The 11136-nt window shown below is 38.9% G+C and overlaps 1 protein-coding gene across 1 annotated transcript in view; it reads left to right on the forward strand.

The window, feature by feature from the left end:
• The window catches only part of CAST (calpastatin), a 114010-nt gene that overhangs the window by 79604 nt on the left and 23270 nt on the right, over positions 1 to 11136 (forward strand). The window contains exons 12-18 of the mRNA XM_011944320.1: positions 1093 to 1173; positions 2355 to 2447; positions 2582 to 2668; positions 3752 to 3853; positions 7271 to 7354; positions 8280 to 8327; positions 9614 to 9713. Of these exons, the coding sequence (XP_011799710.1) occupies positions 1093 to 1173; positions 2355 to 2447; positions 2582 to 2668; positions 3752 to 3853; positions 7271 to 7354; positions 8280 to 8327; positions 9614 to 9713 (595 nt within the window). The remainder of the gene's footprint in view (positions 1 to 1092; positions 1174 to 2354; positions 2448 to 2581; positions 2669 to 3751; positions 3854 to 7270; positions 7355 to 8279; positions 8328 to 9613; positions 9714 to 11136) is intronic.

The following is an 11136-nucleotide window of genomic DNA, read 5'->3' on the forward strand; positions in this document are numbered from 1 at the left end:
AAAAAAAAAAAAGCCATAGACTAGACAAAAATATTTGCAACAGACATAACAAAGGATTTGTTTCTAGAATTTATAAAGAATAAAAAACAGAAAAAGACAACCCAATGGAAAATTGAGAGAAAACTTGACTGACCAATAAGCAAGTAAAATGAAACTCTCCTTAGTAGTTAGGAGAATGATATTAAAACACAGAAGAAACACTGCTTTGCATTTATCTGATTAGCAAAAGCGTGAAAGTCTGACAATTCCTATAGTCTTCCTATAGTTGGTGGGTGTTCATGATGAACATTCCCTTCAACCAGGAAGTCCACCTCTAGAGAGATTCCCAGGAGGGAGCCTTGCCCATGTGTGCAAGGAGTTATAAAAACTGGTGAAATGTTTGGAAACAATTTTGTTCAATAGAGGACGGGATAATAAAATTCAGTGCTTTATAGTGGTTAAAATAGATTATTCATGTATCAGCATGGATACATTACAAAAACATAATTTTGAATAAAAAATGCAGAATGATATGTAGAATATGATACCATTTATGTAACATTGGAAAATAAGCAAAGTAATGCTGGACATTGTTTATGGATACCTACATATGTAAAAAATATTCTAAAATAACTTTAAATTGATATGCTAAAGTTAGGAATGGTGGCTGTTTCTGATTAACAGGGAAAGGGGATTCGCTTTGAGAATGCTAAACAGGAGACATCCACTCTATGATTTTGTTTTCTTAGAAATGACAAAGCTAATAGAGTTGGGTATTGGGTTATACAGAAACTCATTATCTTATTAACTGTTCTTTTATATTGGTTAGAAACCTTAGATAATAAAAACATTTGAAAACAAAATGTATTTAGAAGTCAACTTTAGTATTTTGAATATTTTCTAGCATTACATATGAGTTAAGCCAATTAAATATGGGTATTTGTGTAAACTTAGAAATGTAGTTGTATAAATTGTTGGCTTCTTAATGATTTATCATTCATCTCAGTACTTCCATAAATTAATAATGGAATCATGCTTTAGTTTCAGAATATGCATATAGTGTTCTCAGCTAATTAATTATATAATATCCCTATGTGTATGATTTTGTTCTAGGATCCAATGAGTTCCACCTACATAGAGGAATTGGGTAAAAGAGAAGTCACAATTCCTCCAAAATATAGGGAACTATTGGCTGTAAGTTAAATAATCATTTACTTTTATTTCACTGTTTCCTCTTTAGAATATAATTTCATGTCATTATTTTTACAATGTTTAAAAGTTAGAAAACATAGTGGTGCATGTGAAATTGTCATTACTCTGAAGCTCACTGCATTGGTTGGATGGGGCTGCTGTAAGAAAGTACCACAGATCAGGGGCATAAACAAGAGATTGATTGTCTCACAGTTCTGGAGGCTGGAAGTCTAGAATCAAGGTGTCAGCAGGGCTGGTTCCTGCTGAGGCTGTGAGGGAAAGGTATCTTTGAAGCCTATTCTTGGCTTATAGATGGCCGTCTTCTCCACACATCTCTTGACACCATCTTCCTTCTGTGCTTCTATGCGTATCTCTGGGTCCATATTTCCCCATTTTGTAAGGACACACATCATAATTGGAGTAGGGCCCACCCTAATGACCTCACCTTTACTTGATTACTTCTATAAGGAACCTATCTCAAAATCAGGTCTTGTTTTGAGGTACTGGGGTTAAGACTTCAACATATAGATCTGGGGTGGGAGGCACAATTCAACCCACAATGGGCCATACATTTTGCCCATCTTAAGGATTAATTCTACCTTCTCAACATCATCAAATTAATATTTGTTTCAGAAAATGGAAGGGATCACAGGGCCTCCTCCAGACTCTTTGGTGAGTTTACATACATGTCTTCTGATCTAAATTAATATGTTTTATATTTTTGGTTGGGGGAACAGGGCTATCAATTCTATATTTGAGGATTATGATTTAACTCATCTCCAAATCAAATGGAGTTTCTGTGTGTTCAGAGAAAGGGCTTGGTGTGAGGGTTGTCTCAGTGCTCCTGAGTCCCATAAGTAGGGTTTTTGAGGGGAAGGAGAATGAAGGCAAGAAAGTATTAGGATAGAATTCATGTTCATAATAATAGAATGAGAATATTCTAACATGTAACTCCTTTAGAAAGGGGGAAGTGGAAAATAATACTTAGTGAGTATTCACTAAGCCTACTTAGTGAGTAGCCGCTCGCTTCAAAACATACACTTTGATCTAAGTTGTTTTATTAACACATCTCATTTGGTTGCAAAGAAATTAGAAAAATGCATTCTTCATTTGCTAGGTTTATGATCCATTCTTCTACTTCAGCGGTTCCCATAAGTTACCCATCATTGTGCCTGTTTCTTTAGAAACCCATGGGGCCAGATGATGCTATAGATGCCTTGTCATCTGACTTCACCTGTGGGTCACCTACAGCTGCCGGAAAGAAAACTGAAAAAGAGGTATTGTTTTTAGTGTTGTTAAGGGAAACTTGTTAGGAACTATTTTGAACTTTAAAAGAATAACTTTTTAGTTCAGGCTATTACAGTTAAAGTTTCCTCATCTATAAATCTGATCTTTAGTATTTTATTTTCAGGAATCTACAGAAGTTTTAAAAGCTCAGTCAGCAGGGACAGTCAGAAGTGCTGCTCCACCCCAAGAGAAGAAAAGAAAGGTGGAGAAGGTATAATCACAGTCTACCTGACAGCAGTTGCTTTCCAGAGCCTGATCTTGCTCATTCAGGAAGCTGCCAGTAGTGCATTACCCATGAGGAGAAGCCATGATTTTTTCCCTGTCAGGTCTATCCGGAATAGGGAAGCCAATGAGGGTTATATTAATCGTCTCCAGGCAAGCCTTGTGTGTTTCTGGAACTGCCTGGGAATGATTTTAGCACGGTTGTCTTGGTTGTCACCTAAGACCATCTCACCATTATGATACACAGAAGGGCAGAAACCAGAGAAATCGCACTCTTGGAACATAAAACCTTCAAGTTTGATTCTCTAAAGGACTTTGAGCACTGAGGATCACTAGAGGGACACCATGTAGCTGGTACTGCCCACCACTCAGCTGTATTTCACTATGACATAATTCTCACAAATCGCAAAGGCAATCCTGCGGCTCTGTGCTGGAGCCAGGGAACACATTTCTCCTCTGCAAACAGTCAAGGTAATGCTCAGGAACAGTTTCTATCAGAGCTGCTTGTGCCTCTCCCCTCCTGGAGTGGACAGTTTATTTTTATCTGGCAGGCTGGGGAACAGTGGTGAGCACCACACCCCTGAGAGTGGGAGTTCCTATAACGATCAGCCATTGTGCCTTCAGAGAAGAAGGCAGCGGGGGCCACTTCAAGCTTCCCTGCTTTCAGCTTAGCAGGTTTGCTAAAGGTTGTCAGAAGCCTTTTAGAGACACAGTTTTAGAAAAAGAAAAACAGGGTGGTAACAGTTTACTACTTGCTTCTTTTTTGTTGTTGTGAAGAGTATTTTATAATAATATTACTATAGCTTTACGTCTAGCTTACCAAATAAGGGGTGAAGTGTGCCCCAGAGAACGCTGTTACTATAGAAACGTGTCTTAGCCCCAATTTCCACTCATTGGTAAGTTCTTTTTCCTTTCTCTCTTTTGCAAGGTTTCAAATAAACTTGCCTTTCTAGAGCACTTCCCCAATCCACATTCAGTTTATAATCTAAAATGTATTTCACAAAGAAGTAAATGGATTGTTCAGGCTCCAGAGATGTCTTTTTTCATGCACAGAATTTTTTACTTTTAACAGGATACAATGAGCGATCAAGCACTGGAGGCTCTGTCGGCTTCACTGGGCACCCGGCAAGCAGAACCTGAGCTCGACCTCAGCTCGATTAAGGAAGTCGATGAGGTACTGACCTTAGAGTTGATTTGCAAAGCGTGTTAGTCTGCACATTACAAAACTGAATACATTCTGCATGTTTAGAATTCTTGCACAACTTTTGCTGGAGAGTAAAAGTGAACATTCTTCACTGTGCCTTATTTATTGCTGAGTCGTTAACAACTAAGAGGGATAGTTAAGTGATTGCTTGTGAAACAGCTAGAATTTTAACATTTGAAATGAGCATGAATCTCCCTTGCTAGAGCTTAAATGACACCTGACTAAACGAGATAACAAGGAGGCAGTGCCTGGCGGAAAATAGTGAAGTTTGGCAATTGGGAATTTGTATTTTCAGAAGGGTTCTGGGTGCTTCTCTTTATAAGAGAGGGAGATGTCTATACAAGGAGTGGGAAGATCCTTCATTTATCGCTATGGGGAAAGATGTTGAAAATTTTGTCTCAAATTAAAATCAAGCAACGATTACTTTGTAACTAGAGCTCCTGCATATTTAGAGAATAATGCTGATAAGTGTTCATCCCACCACACTCCAAGATCTTAACAAGCCTCTGAACCAAAACAAGCTTATATCTGGTGTAGGAAAGTTTTAATATTAAATTATAATTTTTGTAGAATTTTTCAACTTGGTCCTTTTGGGGGAAAGAGGAAGGAAAAGAGAGAGTTGCCCATTCCTGACAAGGCAGTGTTGTGGGGAGATGGAAAGGCAGCCTGGGATCCACAGGAGCTTGCCCTGCCTCCATCAGCTCAGGCTGGGGGAGCTGGTAGGCATTGCTGTCACAATGCCCCATCTCTGCTGTCACTTCCTGTTCTGAGTCATCAGGGAAGGGGAGTCTCCCTGACTTCCAGCAACTATTCTTGAGTCTGGGATTACCCTGGACTAAGATGGGCCAGTTTCTATCTTCGACTTTCTTGGAGGGCTCACCGGCCACAGTGTGGCATGATAAGCTTTGTGATGGTGAACGCAGGGGAGCAAGAGAAGCAGTTCTTATCTTCCAGGACCAAGTAATGTACTGGGAAGAAGGGAAACTTAATTACACCACAATGTGAGATATACATTACTTAGAGTAGCCAATAGAAGCAGTGTCATCTTGAGGAAAGGGTGGTGTTGGCAGAACCCTGGGGGGAGTCAGGAGGCCAAGCTGAGTTGTGGCTTTACCACCTGAGGGCAACAGGGCCACAAGTATATTGCACTTTTGTCTCAGGCTTTTTGCAGACCCTTAAGGAGAGATAATAAATGTGGGAAGGGAGGGTGTAAACATGTTATAAACCCCAGGATCAAAGGAGTCTTAAGAGTGACTAAAAGCAGATAAGCAGATGTTTAAAAAAAAGTGACATAAAATAAGCATGTGGGTAACTAGTTTGGGAATGCATATGAATGTATTGTTTCCTCTAGAAGACTTCAGAGTAGCAGCAAACTAATATTCCAGCGAAAAGGACTCTTCCTTTCCATTCTTATGACATAATAGTTGTATTATCTGTTATCATGCTGCTAATAAAGGCATACCGGAGACTGGGTAACATATAAAGGAAAGAAGTTTAATTGACTCACAGTTCCACATGGCTCGGGAGTCGTCATAATTATGGTGGAAAGTGAATGAGGAGCAAAGTCACGTCTTACATGGTGGAAGGCAAAAGAGCATGTGCAGGGGAACTCCCCTTTATAAAACCGTCAGACCTTGTAAGAATTATTCACTATCATGAGAACAGCACAGGAGAGCTCTGCCCCCATGATTCAATTACCTCCCACCGGGTCCCTCCCACGACACGTGGGAATTATGGGAGCTACAATTCAAGATGAGAGATTTTGAGATTTGGGTGGGGACACAGCCAAACCATATCACTAGTTTTCCTTTTTAATCATATACAAAGTATAAATGTTTCTAAAGAGGATCTGTCAGTCCTCCAGATTCTTAACCTGAATTCTTAGTACCAGACTTAGTGGGTCCTTTACATCCTAGATAGTCTGATGTGATGAGAAGGCTCAGGAACGTTGCTATCAGCCTGTAGGAGTATCCATTGCCACCCCAGCACACCCCAGCACACCCCAGAATAGAGAGCTGTCTGTGGAAAACCACGTAATACTCCAGAGAGGAAACCCATGCCTACTTAGTATTCCTGTCATCTACCATAACATAAAAGTTTTTTATTCTGTAATGATACCCCATTATAAGTCTCCCACATTTTTAGGTGTGGCTGCCTAGTCCAGTGCCATTTCAATTCAGTAGACTCTTTTTTTTCGATGCCTACTGTATGCAAACCACAGAGCAGGCATTTCAAGAATATAAAGATCAAAGAGGAACATAAAAGCTCTGGCTGCATGTGTCATTCTCACTGTCCACAGCCTGAGATTAGACTATTAAGAGGACCGTCTTAATACAGGTGACCCTGGATGTTCCTGAAGTCTGCTGTACCCTGACCTGGGGAGTGCTGCTCCATGATAGGATTTCTCCAGATGCCCAAATAGAGCATGACTGGAAATGTTTAAAAGAAAACCATGACTTCATCCTTTAATGAGAGTTTCTCTAAAACAGTAAAACTAAACGCAAGCATAGAACAGTGCCTGTTCCATTAAAAGTGCTCAATAAGTAGTAATTAATCAACTAACCAATTAGTAAAGAACCACACTCTTAGGCTAAGATGCAGATGGGGGCCGTGGGTTGGGTTGGAATATGCCAAGTGAACCTCCTACCTTGATTTGTAAATTAAATCCATGCCTTGATATAGGTACTCCTTACGTATTATGGGACTCACACTACCCATCAGCAGGTAAAATTGCAAGTGTTGTGTCGTAGCAGTCAGTGATCTACTATAGAACTACACTTTTATTGGTAATGCAGCTAGTTGTTCATGGTTTAGTAAGCTAGAGAAGTCCTGGCATTATTGAAGGGAGCCCTTTTAAAAGAGGTAAAACAAGTTATACATGGATCAGCCAAGATTTGTGATGGGCTGCTTCTACCATTTCTGAACTGGGTTTAATGTGAAAATTAGTCATATTTCCTCTCCCTTCCTTAGACAGCTGCCTCGTTGAGTAAGACAGATGAAAGCCATTAAAATAATTGCAACTAACTGCTGCACTGTGCTTACTATCTTCAAAGAATCTTTTTATTTGCTTTTCTCTGGTGATCTTCACAAGTTAGTGAGCTAGATAAGGGTTATTAGTAGCCACATTTCACAGCTGAAGAGACTGGACCAAAGCAGAATAGGGTAGCTCCCCGGGATCCCTGGCTGGGCTGCTTTTGCTCAGTCACCCACTGCTACCTTTCTCACAGCTGCCCACCATGGTCTTGTGCTTTGTAGTGTACAAAGTTCTTCCAGATGCGTTTACCAGATTTGGTCTTCTCTGTAACACTCAGGAAGTACACAGAGGAAGTGATATCATCTCATTATGTGCATTATCCAACTACTTTTTTTCCCCTCCATTTTCATCAGGCAAAAGCTAAAGAAGAAAAACTAGAGAAGTGTGGTGAGGATGATGAAACAATCCCATCTGAGTACAGATTAAAACCAGCCACGGTAAATTTTTAACCACAGTGCATGACAACAGCATCTTACCTTTGCATCTTGTTTTATTGCATCTGTACCCTTGACACTGTCAAAGGACATACCTGTCCCCAATTCAGATATTAACTCTGAAAACCCTGCACCTTTTTTTCTCTGCTCCCTACAGTTAGACCCCTTGAGGGATGGTTTGTCCCTGCCTGGCTTCCTAAGTAGTGACCATGTGGTCATTAAAATTCCCACAAATTTAAATGTTTTATGTATTAACAATTCTTACAAAAGATCCTTAAACTCAGAAGGAACAATTTGGGGATAATTTTTTTTTCTTAATGCTATATGGATAAAAGCACCATAGGTCTTCTGAGGGGTAGATATGAATATACAAGGCTTTACCAGTATGCTAAGTTAAGGTGGTTTTGTTGCTATTGTTTTTGATTATGGTGAGGATGGTAGACTAACTCCTGTCATTACATTTTTGTCATTTACTTTTGAAATCATGCATATAAACACATGTTGGAAAATGGTTACAATTCTAAATTATGAAACCTCATATCCAAAAAAACTAAACAGTGTTATAGGAATGATATCCACCTCTTCACTCTAGGTTGGAGAACTGGGATTTTTTAAAAGCTTTCATAAACATAGCTATATCTTTATTGCCAAATAATTTTTTTTCCTATTACTCTATCCAACAGATGAAAACATTTTTTAATAACTTAAAGTAAATGTGCATTCTATTTGGTAACATCTTGATTTTTATAGCTCAGCTGCTATTTTTATACTTTGTAAAAAGTAAATTTGAAACACAAACTCATGTAAATCTTCTAAGAAAAAAAATCAGCTGACATCTCATATCCTGGAATTCCCAGAAACAAACTTGATGGGACATGAAAGCAAAATTTTCTATTTCATTTCCAATGAGTTTTAATTTTATTTACAGGATAAAGATGGAAAACCACTATTGCCAGAGCCTGAAGAAAAACCCAAGGTTAGGAAATACATTTTTTTCTGATACTTAACAATAGACATGTGTAAAGTATGAATTAAGATAACTTTGACAGTCCCGAGTTCACTGTGCAGACTTGCATGCTCACCTAGTAGAGAGGAGATGGTAACACTTGGCTGATACCTGTGTCTCCTTTCCTTATATTTTAAAGATGATCTTATTTTATTTTATTTTTTCATCATATACTTTCTTTTTTTAATAAAATAAAATAAATTCGCTAAAAAAAGATGATCTTCCTCATAAATCATTACTGGACTATAAATTTCTAGTAAAATTTATTACACACTAGAAACTGATGTCAAGAGGGCCCTTAAGTCAGATTAAGCTAGCACTTTTTTTTGATGCCTACTGTATACAAACCACAGTGCAGGCATTTCAAGAATATAAAGATCAAAGAGGAAAAGAAAAGCTCTGGCTGTGTGTGTAACTCTCACTGTCCATCCTGATCAAATTCTCTGATGATTCTGTTTTGCCTTAAGTTGGTAGTAACCTGTCACATATAATCAGCAACATTTATTAATCACTTGCTATGTACCTGGCACTGCACCAAATGCTTTTTGGATATATCTTTGTGAGTCCTCAGTGAATGAAGGACAGTACTGTTATTATTCCCATTTTACAGTGAGGAAATTGAGACACAGAGGGCCTATCTAAATAGCCCAAGGTCAAGGTGCTAGAAAAATAGCAAGCCAAGCCCAGGACTCAGAACTCAGGCTGTCCAGTCTGAGTCCCAGCGTCTAAATCACATGCCCTTCTATCATGTTACTGTTGTTAGTGACAGTCTCCACATGCCCTAAACTAATACCACTCTCCTGAAAGAACAAGGGGTAGCAGAACTTTCCTGCCAAAATCCCACATAATCATATGAACAGAGTATATGATCCATGTTTTCACTTATTCAGAAGAGAAGTCTTGAGAAAATAGGAAAATAATCACATTTTAAAAAATTATACAGATCTTCATTGTAGAGAACAGGCAATTTTATTCGAACAAAATTCTTCTGAAACTAAAATATCAAGGAAACGTTTGACCAAATAAACCATTAATACTTTTGCGGTACTGAGGTGTTGTGTGAGTATTTCTTATTTGTTTCATGAAAATTTTATCTTAACGTTAATAAATGAAAAAATACGCCCTTTATAAATTAGCTTTGGGTGTTAAGTATGGCCTCATTGTGTTAATCAGGGGAAAAAATTGCTCCATGAAAACTTTTTTTTACAAAATAAAAAACAGTCCCCTTGTAATATACAGAACTTCTTATATTCTAGGCTCGGAGTGAATCAGAGCTCATTGATGAACTTTCAGAAGATTTTGACCTGTCTAAATGTAAAGAAAAACCATCTAAGCCAACTGAAAAGACAGAAGTACGTTCCTAAACATATAAATCTCTAGTTTTGAGGTTTGTGATCTTAAAAAAAAAAAATGTGAGACAAACTGTTTTAGCATGAAGCAGTCTATTAGAAAGCCTAATATGCCATCGTTTTTTCCATGTCATTTTTGTCTTCCTTTTTGGATGTGCTTTCTGCCCCAACCTAACCCTGATATTCTTGCAACTGAAGTCCTGCAATGACTCCTTCAGGAAAGCTCTGGAAGCCATGGCTTCCTTCTTTTCCCAGCTTCTGTAACTGACTTGGTTGGGCTGTCATCACCCCTCCCCTCTGGGTTGCAGTGGCCTTTCTGCAGTCTCCTTCATGTCCATCGGACTCATTCTTTCTCAAGCATGTCTGTAGTCATGTCTTTCCCATCCCAACAAAAAAAAAGTTCCTATTGCCTTATTCTTGACCCAGTTTTCTTTCCTACCAAACTGTGTCCCTGTGTCAATAAACTGAACAATAACTATGTGTGCATCCCTGGCTTTTCTCACTTGGTTCCTCTGTCTTGATTGACCTTTCTTTCTAATTTTAGATCAACTAAAGTCTTACTCATCCTTTCAAGCCTGTGCTAAGATATGGCTTTCTTTATCTCCTGCTTTTCCCTCCCTAAACTGTATCCATCCAACCTTTATTAAGCAGAACACAACATGGCAGAGGATCTGTAGTTCTTTTTTTATATATCACTATTAAAGCCTTTGTTACAAAGAAGAGTTTAGCTGTTTTAGTCCCTCTTTAATGCTAACATCTATGCCAAGTTTAAATGGGTAGTAAGCTCCTTGAACAAAGAGATCATATCCTATTGATGACCATCTGCTGAGCACCTTGCATATAGGATAGGCTTCCAAAAATGTCTAGATTTTAAAAAATTTGTTTAAAGGTTTGCTTCTGTTTTTTGTTTGTTTTATTTTGTTTTTTTTCTTCAGACAGGGTCTCACTCTGTCTCCCAGCTGGGTGTGTAGTGGCACAGTCTTGGCTCACTCCAGCCTCAATCTCCAGGCCCAAGCAATTCTCCAACCTCAGCCTCCTGAGTAGCTGAGACTACTGGTGCATGTCACCATGCCTGGCTAATTTTTGTATTTTCTGCACAGCTGGGGTTTGGCCATGTTGCCCAGGCTGATTCAAACTCCTGGACTCAAGTGATCCACCCTCCTCGGCCTCCCAAAGGGAGGATTACAGGCATTACAGGCATGAGCCACCGCACCCAGCCTTGAAACTTTATTCTTGTGATAAAATAAGATGGGACAGTGGTTCTCAAACCTTAGCATGCATTAGGATCATCTGGAGAGTTTTTTTAAGCACAGACTGCTAGACTCTACCCCCAAAGTTTCTGATTTAGTACATGGGGTGGGGGTCTAAGAATCCGCATTTCTAGGTTCTCTTATGTTGCTGAGGCTGTTCAGGGATTACACTTCGAGAAC

The sequence above is a fragment of the Colobus angolensis genome, unplaced genomic scaffold (genome assembly GCF_000951035.1).
Source record: "Colobus angolensis palliatus isolate OR3802 unplaced genomic scaffold, Cang.pa_1.0 Scaffold23, whole genome shotgun sequence".
NCBI lineage: Eukaryota > Metazoa > Chordata > Mammalia > Primates > Cercopithecidae > Colobus > Colobus angolensis.